Source organism: Gossypium arboreum, chromosome 5 (genome assembly GCF_025698485.1).
Source record: "Gossypium arboreum isolate Shixiya-1 chromosome 5, ASM2569848v2, whole genome shotgun sequence".
Lineage (NCBI taxonomy): Eukaryota > Viridiplantae > Streptophyta > Magnoliopsida > Malvales > Malvaceae > Gossypium > Gossypium arboreum.
The window spans coordinates 20606215-20626893 of NC_069074.1; the positions used below are offsets into that span (position 1 = coordinate 20606215).

Below are 20679 nucleotides of genomic sequence, written 5' to 3' on the forward strand. Positions count from 1 at the left end.
AAATTTAAGTTAATCTAACCAATAGTATATGAACACGTGTTCATCTGCCTCGCGGGAATGGATTCAATATGTAACAGTGACCAACGGCGTCGTTTTCACTGCCATTTTTATGTTTTTCCCAGTTAGCGGCGCAGAACGGCGTCGTAGAAGGATGTCCGCGCGACGAAGCGGAGTTGTTGAGAAAAAGGCGGCAAGGTTCAACTTTGTGGACCAATAGGAAGCGAGTATCTCTCCGCGTTAATCCAGGAACGAATCCTTAAATGGGGATCTAAACCGTTCACAGGAAGCTCCAAGAAACACAGCACAAGCAAATTTTAACCGTCCGATTTCGTATTCGTCACGTTATTTTCTTTTCTTGGTCCATATCCATCACCTATAAAATGGTCCACAATTTTTATATCTTCCTTATTTGAGATTCTTGCCTTCAAGTTTCCGAGTCGTATCAGAAGTTTTTCTCTTCTTCTCTGAAATTCCCTTGCTATCGTTCTCTGGAAGAAATTTTTTTGAGGTAAGCGTAGTCGTTATTTTTCAATCTCCGTCCATTGTTTTTAGTTTTTGCTTATAAATTTGGTAAAACATTTGAGATTTTGTTTTTCTGATTGGTGATTTTTTGTTAATTATTTGATTTGATGTGGTCAATATAGATGGCCCGTACGAAGCAAACTGCTCGTAAATCCACCGGCGGCAAGGCTCCAAGGAAGCAGCTTGCCACTAAGGTTTTTCTTTCTTCTTCATTTATTCTATTTTGCAATTTTTACCTCTATTTGATTTGTTTCTTCTTTTTCTTTAGTTTCTTTTCATCTATTATGTGTTTCTCAGGCTGCTCGCAAGTCGGCACCGACAACCGGAGGCGTGAAAAAGCCTCACCGATATCGCCCTGGAACTGTAGCTCTGCGGTTAGTCATCAAATCACGTTTTCTTGTTCTTGTTTACACGAATTGAAATTGTTTACACAAATTGAGCTTATGATGTTTCCATTCGGTGCAGTGAAATCCGGAAGTACCAGAAAAGTACTGAACTCCTCATCAGGAAACTGCCTTTCCAAAGGCTCGTTCGTGAAATTGCCCAAGACTTTAAGGTAATACCATTAAATTCCAAGTTAATTTTACATAAAAAGATATATACATACATGCTTACTTCTGTTGATTAAGCTTATTGGACATTTTTTGTGTGGCTTTGCAGACCGATCTGCGTTTCCAGAGCCATGCTGTTTTGGCGTTGCAAGAGGCGGCAGAGGCATACCTTGTTGGATTGTTCGAAGATACCAACCTGTGCGCCATTCATGCTAAGCGTGTTACAATCATGCCCAAGGACATTCAACTAGCTAGGAGGATTCGTGGTGAAAGGGCTTAATAAATTCACCTCTCTGATTTGCTGATTTGTTGCTAGGATATTTGCTTTCTTTGATGTTTAATGAATTCAGGATGGTCTGATGCTGTAAAAACCTATATAATTTGTGTTTTTTATTACGAATCACGAAGAGATGTTGTTGAAGCTAAGGACGAGAAGTATAAGATTAAGGATTTTGTTATGTTTATGGCACATGAAAAGCAACCGCCTTGTACCTTTGTTAACTATTGCAAGAATTCAACAACTTGTGACTTTGAGGGTTTGTTAGAAATTGATTAAAAGCCCAACCATCTTTTAACTTAATGGTTTTGTATCTTGACTGCACCTCTTATTTTTAATTATGTTTTAAATTTTGATTTAGGAGTTTCAATATGAGTTTTTGCAAATTTTATTTATATATTTCTTTCATTTGACTTTGAGGGTTTTTTCATCGATGAATCGTCCTTGGCGTCTTTAGTAATGTTTTATACATTTCATTTATTTATATATTTATATGAATTTTGAGGGTTGGTCTTTCTCCATTTATGAATTGCTCTTAGCGTGACTATTGCTTTCTTAACACCTACTTCGTCTTAAAAACAAATAAGACCATGCTTCTTCTTATTCTTGATTTGTAATCAATCAACTTGTTTTAAAAGTGAACAAGATTGTTGTCGGCAAAAGAAGGAACCCTAGAAATTTTCTTGCTAAATTAGCAGATGATTTCGTGCTATCAAAGCAGACTAAATTCCGTCTTAACAATTATGGAGTGCCTGAACCCAATATCGTCAAAGTACTGTATTCAACATCTAAAACATTCTTGAAAAGACCGACCGATTTCGAGAAGACAGTGGAGAAAGTGAAGGAAATGGGCTTTAATCCTCCGAGCATGTCATTCGTATTAGCCGTCACTGTCTTGAATTTCATGCCTAAATCTTAGTGGGATGGAAAACTAGATGTGTATAAAAAGTGGGTTGGTCTGAAAAAAGAGGTAATAGAAGTTTTTCGAAAGAATCCTTCGTTTATGATAGTGTCTGAGGAGAAAACAGTGAGGATAATGGATTTTCTTGTGAAGGGAATGGGAATCCACCTCGGTTATTGCCAGGCGCCCCCGTGTTTTAACACAAAGCTTAAAGAAGAGGATTGTTCCGAGGGGTTTGTTTGTTAGAGATTTGTTGTCAAAAGGTTTGGTTAAGAAGGAATTGAGCGTGCAGGCACTGTTCGAGGCTTCAGAAAAGTCGTTCATTGACAAGTTTGTGGATCGCTACAAAGGAGACGCCCATGAGCTGTTGGAAGCCATATAAACAAAAATTGGAACTTCCAATAAACGGAACCTGGAGCTGGAAGAGTTGTCACTAGGCAGAGAATTTTAATGACTTCCCGGTTCACCTCTACTGATTTGGTAACCATTGGCATTAACCACTGTTCGATCATGGTATCAATTCTTGGCTTTATGGAGGTTCCCATTGTGGTTATGTGGAAAAAGCCTACAGTGGGCTTTCCTAAGCTCGACGTGGATGCAGGGCGTGGGAGACATGAGAGCTGCTTAGGTTACTCCGCAATCCTTAGATATGCTGGTGGTGGTTTCATTGCTGCACGAAGCTGGGCCATATATGGTGGGGTTCGGATGTTTTCATAATGGAGACAATGGCAATGCTTTTAGGAGTCAAATGGCTTCTCGAGCTTCAGGTAAGAAACGTTGAGATTGAAAGCGATGCTCTTGTTGGTATTATATTGCATTACAGTACAGGCAATGATCAGATCATTTCAAGCTTGGGCAATCTAATAAGTGAAATGAAGACGAGTGCACTCCTCTCTTTTTTCCAAGAAAAAACAAAAAGAATTGTATGCTTAACTCCCTTACTCTGCTCATATATGTACTTTCGACCCTTCGATTCTGAATTTGTTGGCAACACGGTTTGGCTAATACGCACACTTTTCTATAGTCAGATTGCAGCAATTGTTCAAGTTCTGGATAAGGTCCATAGTTACAACCTTCGGTGTTATAAGGAGCTATGGAGTCGTGCCAAAACGGTGAAGAGTTGATAACCATTAAAGAATAGAAAACTAAGGAATAACAATCACAAAGTTAACATTCTTTTGATTATAGTAGAGTTACGCAATAACCTGAAACTGAATGATGGCTGCACCAGACAAAAATAAAAATAAAAGAAATAAAAAGGGTTCCAACATGGAAACCGATGAGCAATGAATTTCCATTTATGAGCAACACAATTGTATGGTCCATTGATCTAGTCTAAGCTAGGGTACACGCCAAATTTTATTATTAACTCATCCTTTTCAAATTGGATATTTCCTGAGAAATTCTGCTTTCATCCTGGAAATTCATCTGTGGTTCAACTGTTACGGTTTGATATAACAGAGGGAAAAAAAAGTCAAAACAGGGATTTTCCGGATAACAATAGGGGTACCATCTCATCTAGAGAGGACCTGGAAAAGTACCATTCTCCCTTTGCTCATTCCATCGATCTATCTGAGCAACACCAAAAAAGAAAAAAAAAAAAAGAGTAATTGTAAGCGTAAGAAGCCCACAAATGGTAAATAAACCAACTAATCAACTTTGCATTAAGGATGATTATTAAAAAAAACTATGCATTAAGGATGAAAATTCTATTGACATATGAAGATAGAATATACTAATACAAGAAGCCAACCATACAGCAGATTTCATTATATGATTCAGTCTCAGAATCTGGAACATATCAGACTAGTTAATTAGACCACCCATTAACGCTAGAAAGTACCTTTCCAATAAAATTGAATTGCCAAAGAGTAAATATTTCATTACTGCATCTTTGCTTTTTGGCTGAATTCTATTGTGATTCTTCTTGTTATTAGGTTGTAATAAAAATCTCTAAATCAACTGGCAATCCGCAGTCATAGGTCCTAAGGGTCTCCTTGTAATATAGCTGAGTTGAGTTGATCTAATGCCAGAGTCGAGCTTGGCTCGACTACAAACCTCAAGACTTGAAGCTCAACTTAGACTTAAACAAACATTGTTTTTCTTACTAGAGCTCGACCCCTAATTTACTCAGCAGCTCAAGCTTGACTCGAATAAATAGAGAAATTAAAATTATATTTTTGTCATTTACTTATATGTACATATTCAGTATATACAGGCTTAATTAGGCACATGAGATTCTCAAATAGGCTAGTAAAATACTAGAACTCAGGTTGACTTGTTACTCAAGTAGCTCAAACGTTTGAACTCATCTAGATAATGAACAAGTCAAGCATGAGTATTCACCAAAATGAGCTCAAATAGCTTGAGGCATTTACATTTTACACCATAGTACTTCCTATACTGGAACAGTTGATTTAGTCTTCTCCAATTCACTAGTTTTAGTTCAACCGAAATCAACCATAAGATTTAGGTCAAAAACCAATTAAAAGCTTTGAACCATCATATTTTTAGGCTACCATAGAAGAACATACTTCTCTTCTCCAGTGTAATTTAGGAAATTTAGGGTGCATGGAAAAATCCACCAGTTACTACAATATGCAAGTTTGGTCTATATTTGGATTAAATCAAGTTGAGCTCAGGGTTCATGGTAGCTGGTAGGTTTTAACAGTTATACGTTAAAAGTGATTGAACTAATTCTCTCAACTCATCTTTGACAGTCCTTCCAGATCAGATTATCAGTAACTAATGTTACATTTGACAGTATTTATCAAAAAGATAGGATTCAAAAGGCATTTCCTAATTCATGCATGTAATAAGAGTCCCAAACAGAAGCCATGCAATAACAGTAAAAACCAATTACGCAACTTATCATAACAAAGAGAAATGTATTATTGTTCTTTGAAGAAAATACATACCCATTCTCCAGGACACAAGGCACGATAATACTTTGCAAACTTATCACACTCTGGAGCACCTTCTCCTTTTGCAGCTACACAACTGTATAAGAAGAAAAGGTAAGGGCAGGTCAAGAAGCATTGCCAGAAGAAACAAACCCTTATACCTCCATAAGATACAAACTCACCGGTGGTACTCAATATATCGTGTGAAGCAATGCCTTGTTTGGTTCGTAGTTGGGAAGCGGAAATCTGCTGGGGCAGTCTCAAGCTGAATAAAGAAAATGCATCACTCTATGTTATTGAAGCAGTCTAACATGTAAAAATGAGTTCCCAATACACATAAAGAACTGGGGGGAGCAGATATGAAGTTCATAATAAAGATGTTCAGCAGGGTAACCTTTATCTCTGGAGTTTCCTCAGAGTCACCCGAGTTTTCCTCTGCAGCATCTTCTCCACTGTTCCCAGTGGCAGGATTTGCTTCAGTGCTTTCTTCAGCAGCAGGAGGAGGGGCCTCAGTGCTTCCCTCAACTGGATCGGCAGAAGTCTCCTCCAATTTCTCAGTTACATCACCAGAACCAGTGGCAGCATTTACAGGATTTTCAACCTCTTTTGCTTCTGCTGGTTTTGTAGTCACATCTGATTTTTCCTCTTTCTCCTTAAGTGCATATTGCTATATGTCCAAACATTCAAGAACAATAAGTTTCAAGCATAATCAGATAATTGCTCTCACCATATACGAACAAATACACAGAATCAGAGAACTTAGTACCAGCTCAGATACACTGAAGATTTTACAAGCATAAAAAGTAGGAATTTCAGTAAAGTTATCTGTACAAAAACTTAGAAACCCAATTCACCATGTTAAGACATTATTGTTCACACACCATACTCATAAATGAATTTGCTTGCACTTCTTAAATGGCAACTGTGCTACCATGAATTGAGATTACCCTAAACCAGCAAAAACTATAGTTGTTCTTTGGATGCTTAAGCCACCAAAAATTTTGGTCAGAAATTCCAATCGATCCAAATATTGTCACTTGCTTAAGCACCATATCTAGTAAAACACCCATCAGACTTTGCCTCAAAATATTAGAATGAAGCCCTTAAACTCAATATGGCAACAAGGAAAAAATTGGTAGAATCTTAAGGAAAACTATAATGTAACTTCATTGAGTTAATTTAGTCGAAAACTTGGAAAAGAAATTAGATAATTACATGTTCAGGATCATGCTCAAGAAAATTGGACGTCAATTATATTCGACAACAAAGCATAATCAATCTAGGTTTAATCAAAACCAGAGTCTCAAAAACTTAAAAAGCTAATATGTTTTATCCACCAAATTATTTTAAATTTCATCAGCACAACTCCCTCAGATCTGTTACATTTCAACCAAAATAAATTAAACTAAACTCTTAAAAACGAACTTGAAGTGCCAGAAACAGCCAAAAAATTGTAAAGACAACAAAAGCAACGGAGATCGAAATTCGCAACATCTACAAGGATTAAAATAAAGTTATAAAATTGCATATTTCAAAGAAATGTGAAAAAGAGAGAGGTTAAATCAGAGAGAATAAAAAAAAAGGTACCTCGGAAAGGGAAAGGGGTTTTTCAGTTTGAGCATCCGCCATTGCGGAAAGAGGACGATCGTCTGTTCCTTCAGTTGGCGAGTTCTAGTTTGGGGGGAATCCAAGCCAACGCAGGATAATATGGCGATAGATGGGCGGCTAGGTTAGGATTTCAGCGTTTCACTGCGGCAGTAAAAATTTTAAAGGAAACAAATAATAAAAGAGGAAAGGGATAAATGAGTTGACGAGCTTATGCCACGTAATACGCTCTGTTTACTATTTTGGATGGCTCGCTGGCTGGCTGTCCTGTGGGTAGAAACTTTTAGAAGGTAGAAAAGGAGTTACTAGAACTCTGACTGATTTCTCTTTTTTTGACTGACTCAGCTGTTGGGCTGTTGGATGGCTGCTCCGCTCCAACATCTTGGGCCAACTATTATGGCGTGTTAGGCTAGAAAGTTTAGCCCTTCTATTCTCTGACAATTAAAAAAATTACAAAATCAAAAAACTTCCCAGTGAGTTAAAATTATTTAGTTTTTATTTTTTAAACAACTGGCTTCCATTAACCAAGGGTTAAATAACCGTTACATCAGTTCAAGAGAACAGCAAATGCAATAATGACAAAGTAAAAGCAACAATAAATCACCACAAAGAAAAAACCCCCCAAACAGCCCCTAGAAACCAAAACGACTGTGGAACCCAGATGAATAATCTTCCTGAATTCTTCCTCACCACTACTGCATGAAACTAGATGAACAAACTCAGAGAGAATCAGCTTTGATAGCCTCCAAGGAGTACCAGATAAACATTCCCCATTCCACAAAGCTAACTATTGTTACCCATATCCCTATGTAACCACTTATGCCAGTCAGCAGCCACTATTCGATCTACCGCAGCCGGCGCTTCCTCTACCCAGTACATTGGCTCCGAGAACCGACGTCCTTCACCCGCAAGGACATGCGCCGCCATGTTAGCGTCTCTTCTAACAAATCGGAAGGTAATCTTCTCAAAACATCTCACATAATCCTTAATATCTTGGATAACTGGGCTCAGTACCGATCTATCCGCTGTTTTTGAGTTGATTTTTTTTTATTGTTGTTAACGAGTCACCTTCAATTTGAACAGCTCGGAAACCCATCTCTACCGCAAATATAACCTTCCTTTCACACGCTCGAGCCTCTGCTATAAACGCGTCAGCTATACCAATATGTAGGTAAGTGCATGCTCCCATTATCTGGCCCGAGTCATTTCTAGCTATAGTCCCAGAAATGGAACCTTTGCTTGCTGCATGAAACGACGCATCAAAGTTAATCTGTATGCTACCCATTTCTGGAGGCCTCCATAATTCTTGTTTAGCAATCAACAGTGGTTCCATCTAGTTTTTATTTTTAAAAATATCAATTTAATCGGATGATGGTTTTTTTTAATTTTATTTGTATAATTAAAAGATTAGTCTAACAAATTACAATTCATAATAAAATTTTTAACTTCTGATACCAACTTACTCAAGAATATTATGAAGATAAATATTTAAAAATTTTGAATATAATTGATCGCATCCCATTTAGAGGATCTGCTTCAGCCATTCCATACCAAACCTCTCCACAACCAATTATTATTATCATCCATTTTCATGATAAAGAAATCCGATCTGAGGCGGTACGATATTATGATAAAGCACAAGTGGGCACTTTCTTTTTGACCCATTGAGATCGACATATATTTGCCGGAACTTCCCACCGCGGTTCCACTGCCATTTGAAACAATTTAAATGCATACCATCAGCTGACAATGATTACATATCCTAACCGATTGCCTATGGGAACAAAGAACCAACCCCAAGGTTTTGAACGTTCAGGACATCAATATCACCCACAGCATAATGGAGCAGCCTCTGCTCCATGAGAAGTCTTCACCCTCACACACCATTGCTCGAAAACCACTACTATCATTTTATATTCCTATATAAAAAGTCTGATGCTTTACTGACTTTAGCTTTCCCTCTCCCAATCATATACAATCAAAGATGAGCAGAGGTTCTTTTTACATCCAAATTTGATAAAATGAAAGGTGTGATGCAAAAGGTTGTGGGGAGGGTATAAACACATGCCAATCACTAACCTCTAAAATAAATACATGTGAAGCGGTTTACATACGTATGTAGGAATGTATGGGTACTCGCTACATATTCAACTATCAGATATGTAAGGCCATCCATCATTAATTAATGGGTACATGCCACATATTCAACCCTAAATGTCACGTACAACTTCGAATATATGGAAAAAAGAAAAGAATCCAAACACGTTTTGAAGATTCTTGTGACTGAAGGCGATATAAAACCAGTATTAATTCCTCTCCTAAAGTTATTCCATAACTGAATATTCATTTCGTAAAGAACCTAGCTCTAATGGCATGCAATTTTTTTATTATGTTTTATTGTTCATATTCGAAATTTATGAATACCTAAATTACGAATCCTTACAATTTAGGAAAAAAAACTGATCAAAGCAACTTGAAATCTATGGTAATTCCATATTTGACTATCAAAAGTAGAAACAACAGCTTATCTTGTTATTGTCCAAGAAATTGAATATTTTACATCCATAAAGGGCTAAACCAGGATTAATCATAGAAAGCACAGATATAGCAAGAATAAATCTTACAAATATATATAATCCATATTACTAAAATGTTTAACAAATACCTAATTTTTAACTTTGTTAACAACCCAATAAAGTTTCAGTCATAACAAGAAAATTGTAAGAAGGGGAAAAAAGCCTCTAAATTCTGACCAGGGCGAGAAAATTTTCTTTCTTTATCCGACCACTGGTAACTGAATAAAATCCCCCACCAACCTAACCATGTACAAAAAAAAAAAAAAACCTGTAATGCCGCAATTTTTCACCTTTTTAAGGCTTAACGCTTACCTGAACTTGGAATTTATCAGAAGCCTCGCCATTTTGGGCTCGGAACTGGTACCGTCGGTGACAGCAAGAATTCTAATTGACTCGAATTCGGAGAAAATAGCAAACTTGGGGAAAGTAAAGGATACGGTGACCGCGGAGAGTTCAGGCACCCAAATGGTATTGATGATGGCGGTAACTGTGACTGGTGTATCCCCCTTGATGGTACCTGCGGCGGTTGTTGTTGATGTGGCTGTTGCGACGACGAACGTTGTTGCTGCTGTTGTTGAGGAGCGGTTAAGTTGTTCCGACGGGGTGAGATGAGTGAGGACAATGGTGGGAATCCCGAGAATTGCTTTGGAATGGAATCCACAGTGGAGGGCATGGAGTTCTGGAAGTATCGCAAATAGGCGAAGACCGGTGATTCAGCTGCTGCGTGCACAGCAGGAAATGGAAGGAGTGGCGAAAGAGGCGTTGCAGCAGGTGGCCGTTGAATGAAGCTATTACCAATGGGACCACTGATAGGAAGGGTAGGCAGAGGGCAACCCGGTGGGTTCATGTTGGGGACGGCGTAATTAATCATGGGTCCCATAGGGCGATTGCTAATATACGCCAATGGAGGAGGTCGGATCCTCTGAAGCCGAGAGCTTTGTGGTTTGGGTTGGTGGATTGGAGGAGGAGAAGTAGAGTACCGCTCGTGAGCTGATGAACCGGTTAGCTTCTGTACGACGTCCCTGAAGTCGTTTTTGTTGATGTTGTAAACTGGTGGCTGGTTCTGTTGAGCCTAGAGACTGCTTTGGTTAGGATTCTGCGGTTGAGGCTGAGGCTGAGGCTGGGAGGGATGAGATTGCTGAAGCTGAGGTGGTGGCAACGCTTATGTGTGGTCAAATGAAGACTTTTTAATGATAGGAGGGGCGTTGGCTGTGGAGGGTTTGGAAATTTTATGAGAATGCTTGTTGAGATGCTTAAGGTAATGATCGCGATTGTTAATATTGTTTACATTCGAGCTACTGGTGCTACCGGTGGTGGTACTGATGGTGGTAGAGCCACCAGAAGAGTGACAGCTTCTATCCATTTCCAAAAAATAAAAATAAAAACCTAATCTTTCTCCCCCAACTAAAACTCCCTTTCTCTATCTGTATCTAAATCTATAATGATCTATTTGTTTATGTAAAACAATAAAAGCTATTTTTGTTTCGGGTGGACTAGTAAGGATAAACCAAGAGATAGAGTTAATAGGGGGCTTTGCTTTCATTTATGGGAATAAAATATTATTTTTAAACCCCCAAAAAAAGAAAAAGAACGATGATTTTATTGCTAAACATTTGAACAGAGAGAGAGGAAAGAAAGAAAAGTAAAGTAGCAAAAGAACGAATATGTCTGTGTCTCCTTAGTCTTTGCCTTTGTGCCGCTGTCTAATCTCTCTTGAGTTTTTTTTTTTGTCAGGTTTTTCTAGTCATTACCAACAGAGAAGGCAAAAAAAAGGAACATGACCCGTAAAAGAAGCCACGAATACCTCTTCTCTAATATTTGGTGCTGGGCGATTGTAGGAGTAATTTGCGATTGCGGGAGTCAAACAATTTGTTCCTTGTCGTGTTCCGATTGACCGAGTTTTTAAACCTGAGTAAATGACTCACCAACCAAGCTGTCAAAATGGCAGCAGCCACCACCACACACTACTTTCACCGATGTCATTTCCATAAAAATCTCTCCGTTTCGACCACTTATTTACTGCACTAGGTTTCTATATTGTAACATCCCGAAATAGGGCCTAAACGGAATAGTAGTTGCGAAACCACAAATCCGAGGTAGAATGTAACAGCCTAATTTTCAGTGGTGTCAAAAATGGTGATTTGAGATCACTAAATCGGACAAATAAGATTGAACAAGATAGTAACTTAATATTTATGAGTCAAGTAAGAATTTAGAAAAATTTGTGAAATAGTGAAATTAGTGAATTAAAATAATTTATTAGGTCAGACGGGTCAAAAACGAGGTATCGAGACTTCGAATTTGAAAATTGAGCTATAAATATTTTTATAAATATTTATGAAGTGTCATTGAGTTAGTATTAAAGTTTCGTTAGAAAATTTTTATGTTTGGATAGCTAATTAATTAAAAAGGACTAAACTGAAAATAGCTCAAAATTTGTTAAATTGTGAGTAAATAGCTTAAGTATTTAAAAAGATGGATTTAAAGAGCAATTAGACTCAAAGGTTAATGGCTGGACGGTTTGGGTATGAAATAAGCAAGAAAACAATGTGAACAAGGGACAAAATTGGAATTAGCATAAAAGTTAATAGTTAAAAAAATGATGTAATTGAAAATCTAGACATTTCTTCATCTTTCTCGGCCAAAAACGCCGTAGCAGGTCTCCTATGCTGGTTTTTCATATTTTGCACCATATCAAGAATCAAAAGAAGAACGAGGAAAAGAAAAAGTAAAGGACTAAATTGTAAGGTTTAGTCACATTTTGTATCAAGGTAAGTTTACAGTAAATAAATGCAATATTCTTTTATTTACGTTATTATTGTCAATTTCCAGCATTTATATATTTATGTTATGAGAATATTTAAAGTCGAATTAAAGGTGAAGTGACAGAGAAAAAGCATCAGGAAGCCCCGTTTGAACCTTAGGAATGTTAGGATATTGGGGTTAACAGGACAGGACAGGACAAAAATGAGCCATGTAAGTCCATATCAGATATATGGCTTTAGAGACAGGAATGAGCCATGTAAGCCCATAATATATATATATATGGCATTGGAGACAGGAATAATTCATGTAAGTCCATGTCGAAGACATGGCATTGGCAGGATATTGATAGACATGAACGACCCTAGTATCTTTAGTATTCCGAGTGGTTCAACGGGTCATTGTACACGTTAAATTACAGTGAATTATCAGCAAAAAGGGAAGGTAGATTATATTTATGAATAGTGAAAGGTCAGGTAAGAAAGAAGGTAAGTGAGTAAAGAAGAAGGTAGAAAATGAGAAGTAAAGGAAGTTTATGAGGCTAGGTGACATTATGTATATTTATTCAACATGTTGAATGTTGTAATTTATTTGCTTGTAAGCTTACTAAGCCTAGTGCTTACTCTCTTTATTTTCTTTTTCTTATAGTTTTATCAAGCCACTCGGGATCGAAGGAAACGTCAGAGACCGATCACACTATCGAAGAAACCACATTGGTATAGTTAAACGTTTCGTTTTGTGTATGGCATGTATAGGAACTTGGTTTCTTTTAATATGATATGATCAATGAATGATGTGTAAATACTTTCTAGTGATTAACTAATAGAATGGCTGATGATATACATGTTTAATAGTATGTATGATTAAGTAGTAACTATCACATGAAAACTATGAAAAATGTGAAAATAACTTAAAAACAGATTCAAGTATCAGAAATAATGTGATTTTGAAAAATCACAAGAAATTGTAGAGACATGGGTTGATGGTGAATAATATATGAAATTAAAGCTTATTGTGTCTATTTTCATATGGAATAATCAAAACAGGTAAAGGTTTTGTATTTTATAAGATATCTGGGTTTTAGTGAAATAGGGCCAGAGTAATTTCTGGATCCCCTGTTCCAACTTTAGAAATTCACCATAAATTTAATAAAAATAATTAGGTGGTGTACTTTATATGTTTAGAATTCTTATTGAATCTAGTTTTAATGGAAACAAATGGTATAGTCATATGAATTTTTTACAGAGAGAAAAGTGGTTCGTAGTAAGTAGAGGCTAGTGTAGTCGAATTCTGAAATAGGGATAACTTTAACTAATAAAATGTACTAATGGGCTAAGTCAAAAATTCTAAAAAAAAATTAATAGATAGATATATGAGTCTAGTTTCAGGAAAAATTTACGAATCTTAATTTCGAGTTTTGAAACTCGAGAAATGAAGTTTTAAGTAATCATGACACGAAAATAGTTTATTCGAAAATTAAAATAAGTGATTTAGAGTTGTTTAAAAGGTAAGATAAGTTTAGTAACACCTCAAGCTTGACTCGGTGACGGTTTGAGCGTCTTGGGCGTTATATTTATTGGTATCGAGCAGGTTTAGTCGGTTCTCGGAACAGTTAGTGTGAGAAAAAGTCTAGCTATACATGCCATACTTGTATTTTGATAGTGTGACGACTCCTGACGATTTTTAAATATTTTGTTTTATTGTAATGGATCCCGAGTGAGCTGGTGATGATGATGTAGAAAGTAATGCGCCTGCTCCCGCAGAAGGGGTAGCACCATCTGAGAATAGGCCATGTGATTAATCGGGAGGAGTGACTCGAGAAGCTCTCTTCCAAGCTTTGAATGATTTGTTTGCCGAGTTCGTTCGTACGAATCCGGCAGTTAGACCTCCACCCCCTCATGATTCTCAGGCTACCCATGTAGCTCAAGCTCCCCCAATCACAAGTACAGTGATAAGAGAAAAACCACCAGTTGATAGAATCAGGAAACAAGGGGCAGAAGAGTTCCGAGCAACAAAAGATGATGATGCAGAAAGAGTAGAATTTTGGTTGGAAAATACTATCAGAGTCTGATGAATTATCTTGTACACCCGAGGAATGTATGAAATGTGTAGTATCACTTCTTAGAGACTCAGCCTACTACTGGTGGAAGACACTTGTATCAGTTGTACCAAAGGAGAGGGTCACTTGGGATTTCTTTCAGGAGGAATTTCGTAAAAAGTACATCAGTCAGAGGTTTATTGACCAGAAGAGAAAGGAATTCTTGGAATTGAAACAAGGTAATATGATGGATCGATGAGATAATGCATAAATTATCGGCAACTTAACAAGGTAACAATAAAGAAGAAGTATCCATTGCCTAGAATTGATGATCTGTTTGATCAATTGAAGGGAGCTACTGTGTTTTTCAAGATAGATTTGAGATCCAGATATTATCAGTTGTGAGTTAAAGAGTCAGATGTCTTGAAGATTGCTTACCGGACTAGGTATGGTCATTATGAGTTCCTTGTGATGCCATTTGGCTTGACTAATGCTCCTGCCATTTTCATGGACTTAATGAACCGAATTTTCAGACCGTACTTGGATAAGTTGTAGTGTTGTTCATTGATGATATCTTGATTTATTCTCATGATGAGACCGAGCATGCGAGCATTTGAGAACGCTTTCTGATTCGAAGATAATCGGTTGTATGCCAAGTTCAATAAAAGTGAGTTCGTTACGAGAAGTTAGTTTTCTTGGACATATTGTTTCAGTGAAGGTATTAAGGTTGATCCGAGCAAGATTTCACCATTGTTGATTGGAAGCCTCCTAGAAATGTATCGGTTAGAAGTTTTCTTGGTCTTGCTTGATATTATAGGCGATTTGTAGAGGATTTTCCATGATAGCTACCCACCGACAAGATTGCTGCAAAAGGATGTCAAGTTTGAATGGATGAGAAGTGTCAACGAGTTTTGACAAGTTAAAAGCATTGTTGACTAAAGCTCTGCTTTAGTGCAACTAGAACCGGTAAGGAGTTTGTGATTCTGATGATGCGTCCATGAATGGACTTGGTTGTGTACTTATGGCGGAAGGGAAGGTAATTGCTTATGCCTCTGACAACTAAAGCCACATGAGAAGAACTATCGACACATGATTTAGAGCTAGCGCCATTGTTTTTTTATTTGAAGATTTAGAGACATCATTTGTACGGTGAGAAGTGCCACATATTCACCGATCACAAAAGTTTGAAATATTTGATTACTCAAAAAGATTTGAATTTGAGGCAAAGAAGATGGTTAGAGTTGATTAAAGATTATGAGCTAGTGATCGATTATCACCCAGGTAAGGCAAACGTTGTTGCTGATGCTTTGAGTAGGAAATCTTTATTTGCATTAAGAGCTTTGAACACTAGTCTAGCCTTATCAGATGATGGTTTTATCTTAGCTGAGTTGAGAGCTAAACCGATGTTTCTTGAAGAAATTTGTGAAGCTCAAAAAAATGATAGTGAGTTGTTAGCCAAAAGAAATCAGTGCGAGTCGGATGTAGAGTCAGATTTTCAGATTAGTTCTGACGGTTGTTTGATGTTTCGAGATAAGGTATGCATACCGAAGAATGATGAGCTTATTCGAAAGATTTTACAGAAAGCACATAGTAGTTCTTTGTCTATTCATCCAGGTAGTACAAAGATGTATAATGATTTAAAAAAAAAATGTACTGGTGGGTAGGAATGAAAAGGGACATTTCAGAGTTTGTTTTTAGATGCTTGATCTGTCAGCAGGTAAAGGCCGAACATCAGGTACCTTCAGGTTTATTGCAGCCTGTGCTAGTCCCTGAGTGGAAATGGGATCGAGTTACTATGGATTTTATGACAGGATTGCCGTTTACACCGAGAAAGAAAGATGCAGTATAGGTTGTGATTGATAAGTTAACGAAGTCGGCTCATTTTATCCCGATTCAGTATGGATTATTCACTTGACAAGTTGGCCGAGTTGTATATTTCGAGATAGTCAAACTACACGGGTACCATTATCGATCATTTCGCATGAGATCCAAGATTTACTTCACGGTTTTGGAAGAAATTACGAAGGCTTTGGGCACAAAGTTGAGTTTTAGTACTGACTTTCCACCCTCAAACCGATGGTCACCGAGAGAGTTATTCGTGTACTTGAAGATATGCTTAGATGTTGTGTCTTTGGAATTTCAAGGCGCTTGGGAAAAATATTTACCATTAGTAGAGTTTGCCTACAATAATAGTTATCAATCGAGTTTGAAGATGGCACCTTATGAAGCTTTGTATGGACGTAAATGTCGCACACCTTTATATTGGATGAGCTTAAAGAAAGCCGATTTATGGGGTTGATCTAGTTAAAGAAATAGAAGAAAAGTGAAAGTTATCGAAATTGTTTAAAAGCGCTTTGATGACGGTAAGTCGTATGCGATTTAAAAGAAAAGAGATCGAATATCAAGTTGGTGACAAAGTTTTTTTGAAAGTATCCCCGTGGAAGAAAGTTCTCAGATTTGGCAAGAAAGGCAAACTAACTCCACGTTTTATTGGACCGTTTGAAGTGATTGAGAGAGTCGGACCATTAGCATATCGGTTAGCTTTCCCGATTGAGTTAGAGAAGATTCAAAATGTATTTCATGTGTCTATGCTACGTCGTTATCATTCAGATCCGTCACATGTGATTTCTTAGACAAAAGTTGAGATTCAACCAGACATGACTTACGGTGAAGAACCGGTAAATATTCTAGCTCGAGAGGTAAAGCAATCAAGGAACAAAAGTATTGCACTTGTGAAAATACTATGGAATAGACGTGGGGTAGACGAGGCTACATGGGAACCCGAAGAGGCTATGCGAAAATAGTACCAAAATCTCTTCACAGGTAAGATTTTCGGGACGAAAATCCCTAAAGGGGGGAGAAATGTAACATCCCGAAATAGGGCCTAAACGGAATAGTAGTTGCGAAACCACAAATCCGAGGTAGAATGTAACGGCTTAATTTTCAGTGGTGTCAAAAATGGTGATTTGAGATCACTAAATCGGACAAATAAGATTGAACAAGATAGTAACTTAATATTTATGAGTCAAGTAAGAATTTAGAAGAATTTGTGAAATAGTGAAATTAGTGAATTAAAATAATTTATTGGGTCAGACGGGTCAAAAACGAGGTATCGAGACTTTGAATTTGAAAATTGAGCTATAAATATTTTTATAAATATTTATGAAGTGTCATTGAGTTAGTATTAAAGTTTCGTTAGAAAATTTTTATGTTTGGATAGCTAATTAATTAAAAAGGACTAAACTGAAAATAGCTCAAAATTTGTTAAATTGTGAGTAAATAGCTTAAGTATTTAAAAAGATGGATTTAAAGAGCAATTAGACTCAAAGGTTAATGGCTGGACGGTTTGGGTATGAAATAAGCAAGAAAACAATGTGAACAAGGGACAAAATTGGAATTAGCATAAAAGTTAATAGTTAAAAAAATGATGTAATTGAAAATCTAGACATTTCTTCATCTTTCTCGGCCAAAAACGCCGTAGCAGGTCTCCTATGCTGGTTTTTCATATTTTTGCACCATATCAAGAATCAAAAGAAGAACGAGAAAAAGAAAAAGTAAAGGACGAAATTGTAAGGTTTAGTCACATTTTGTATCAAGGTAAGTTTACAGTAAATAAATGCAATATTCTTTTATTTACGTTATTATTGTCAATTTCCAGCATTTATATATTTATGTTATGAGAATATTTAAAGTCGAATTAAAGGTGAAGTGACAGAGAAAAAGCATCAGGAAGCCCCGTTTGAACCTTAGGAATGTTAGGATATTGGGGTTGACAGACAGACAGACAAAATGAGCCATGTAAGTCCATATCGATATATGGCTTTGGAGACAGGAATGAGCCATGTAAGCCCATAATATATATATATGGCATTGGAGACAGGAATAATTCATGTAAGTCCATGTCGAAGACATGGCATTGGCAGGATATTGATAGACATGAACGACCCTAGTATCCTTAGTATTCCGAGTGGTTCAACGGGTCATTGTACACGTTAAATTACAGTAAATTATCAGCAAAAAGGGAAGGTAGATTATATTTATGAATAGTAAAAGGTCAGGTAAGAAAGAAGGTAAGTGAGTAAAGAAGAAGGTAGAAAATGAGAAGTAAAGGAAGTTTATGAGGCTAGGTGACATTATGTATATTTATTCAACATGTTGAATGTTGTAATTTATTTGCTTGTAAGCTTACTAAGCCTAGTGCTTACTCTCTTTATTTTCTTTTTCTTATAGTTTTATCAAGCCACTCGGGATCGAAGGAAACGTCGAGAGACCGATCACACTATCGAAGAAACCACATTGGTATAGTTAAACGTTTCGCTTTGTGTATGGCATGTATAGGAACTTGGTTTCTTTTAATATGATATGATCAATGAATGATGTGTAAATACTTTCTAGTGATTAACTAATAGAATGGCTGATGATATACATGTTTAATAGTATGTATGATTAAGTAGTAACTATCACATGAAAACTATGAAAATGTGAAAATAACTTAAAAACAGATTCAAGTATCAGAAATAACGTGATTTTGAAAAATCACAAGAAATTGTAGAGACATGGGTTGATGGTGAATAATATATGAAATTAAAGCTTATTGTGTCTATTTTCATATGGAATAATCAAAACAGGTAAAGGTTTTGTATTTTATAAGATATCTGGGTTTTAGTGAAATAGGGCCAGAGCAATTTCTGGATCCCCTGTTCCAACTTTAGAAATTCACCATAAATTTTATAAAAATAATTAGGTGGTGTACTTTATATGTTTAGAATTCTTATTGAATCTAGTTTTAATGGAAACAAATGGTATAGTCATATGAATTTTTTACAGAGAGAAAAGTGGTTCGTAGTAAGTAGAAGCTAGTGTAGTCGAATTCTGAAATAGGGATAACTTTAACTAATAAAATGTACTAATGGGCTAAGTCAAAAATTCTAAAAAAAAATTAATAGATAGATATATGAGTCTAGTTTCAGGAAAAATTTACGGATCTTAATTTCGAGTTTTGAAACTCGAGAAATGAAGTTTTAAGCAATCATGACACAGAAAATAGTTTATTCCGAAAATTAAAATAAGTGATTTAGAGTTGTTTAAAAGGTAAGATAAGTTTAGTAACACCTCAAGCTTGACTCCGGTGACGGTTTCGGGCGTGCGGGCGTTATATATATGGTGACTGCTTGTATGGTATTTTCTTTTCCTTTATATATGTAATTAATACAAAAGAAGATGCTTACTCAATTTGAAGACCATAAAAAGAAGACAGTAATTGAATTTTATTGGGTGTGGGGTTGAATTGAAAGGCGTTTCCTCTGATTAATGTCGCGGCTGTTGGATTTCCAACCAAGAAACAATTGCTGGGTTTTTTTTTTTTGGAATCTGGTCAAAGCTCCGATAAAGAGAATCAGTGTGAAACAGACCGCAATTTTCAATCCAAGTTTGGTCCTTATTCCCTTGTACTCCAAAACAAGGCTGCAAAAAGGTCTTCTTTTGCATCCCTTATGGTATTTTAAGGGGTAATGTAATATTTCACATTTGTAACCTTATAAAATGTTTAATATTTAATATGGTATATGTACCTTAAAAATATCGAATATGATATCTGTATTTTTATAAACTTTTCAATGTGGTGCATGTATCTTTTTAAATGTTTAATGTATTAAATTATCTATATATATTTTATCATTGTATTTAATATTAGCACCATTAGTAAATTGTTGAATTAATGGATGAAAATTCAATACATAATTTTTTTATATAAATCATCAAGTCCATATGGATTATATAATAATTTTAATTTAATTTTGTTTCATTTATTTTTCATATAAGATCATATTATACATGTGGACTTGTTGATTTTTTTTAAATCTATATATCAAAATTAATAATTTACTCCTATTTTTATTATAAAATTTTATTTTTAATTAAGTTTATATGTAGTATAGATAGGTACTAATAATAAAGTATTAATTTTTTAAAACTATTTAATACATTTATGGTTGAATATTTTAACTCTACAAACATATTATAAAATCTCCACAAGTCCTTAATATTTAAAAATTAAAAACTAAATAAACAATATATGTAAAGGTTTTAAGATCGATATATCAAATAATAAATTTTAAAATGTATATAAATATATAATATTTGAAATACAATTATAAATACCAATAAATGTTGGCCCCATCTTTCTGACTTGTGTGTGAGATTTTGTTTTTCTTTTTTATTTGATTCAAATAAGCATTTCCTTAAAATTAGCTAGTGATAGATCTTAGTAATATTGTTGATACTAAGCAAGTATAACTTGTTTTACCTAGGAGTTGAACGGGAGGAAGGATATCTTTCAACTTGGAGATTTGATCAAGAAGCATATAGGAAAGATTTAGCACAAATGATTGTGATTGATTAATTACCTTTCAAGTTTGTTGAAAGTGAAAGCTTTAGGAAATTTACAACCATGTCATATCCTAGGTTTTATATTTCTTCACGAATTACTATGACTAGTGATGTTTATCAATTGTACTTAGATGAAAGGGCTAAGCTAAAATAACT

At 35.9% G+C, this 20679-nt stretch overlaps 2 protein-coding genes, 1 long non-coding RNA gene and 1 pseudogene across 3 annotated transcripts; 2 read left to right on the top strand and 2 right to left on the bottom strand.

Annotated features, from left to right (window-relative positions):
* Positions 1 to 381: 381 nt before the first annotated feature.
* LOC108473598 (histone H3.3) lies at positions 382 to 1621 on the top strand. Its single transcript, XM_017775266.2, has 5 exons — positions 382 to 508; positions 645 to 716; positions 820 to 896; positions 988 to 1078; positions 1183 to 1621. The coding sequence occupies exons 2-5, from the start codon at positions 645 to 647 to the stop codon at positions 1351 to 1353; spliced, it is 411 nt and encodes a 136-aa protein (XP_017630755.1). The 5' UTR covers positions 382 to 508; the 3' UTR covers positions 1354 to 1621.
* Positions 1622 to 3513: 1892 nt separating this feature from the next.
* Positions 3514 to 7020, bottom strand: LOC108470387 (cytochrome c oxidase subunit 6b-1-like). Its single transcript, XM_017771670.2, has 5 exons — positions 6742 to 7020; positions 5549 to 5821; positions 5337 to 5419; positions 5170 to 5251; positions 3514 to 3823 (listed from the first exon to the last, which is right to left on the bottom strand). The coding sequence occupies exons 1-5, from the start codon at positions 6781 to 6783 to the stop codon at positions 3770 to 3772; spliced, it is 534 nt and encodes a 177-aa protein (XP_017627159.1). The 5' UTR covers positions 6784 to 7020; the 3' UTR covers positions 3514 to 3769.
* Positions 7021 to 7303: 283 nt separating this feature from the next.
* LOC128293086 (uncharacterized) lies at positions 7304 to 8112 on the top strand. Its single transcript, XR_008283130.1, has 2 exons — positions 7304 to 7714; positions 7843 to 8112. It is a non-coding gene; the product is annotated as an uncharacterized LOC128293086 (long non-coding RNA).
* Positions 8113 to 9663: 1551 nt separating this feature from the next.
* On the bottom strand, positions 9664 to 10698 carry LOC108471526 (VQ motif-containing protein 9-like; annotated as a pseudogene).
* Positions 10699 to 20679: the final 9981 nt, after the last annotated feature.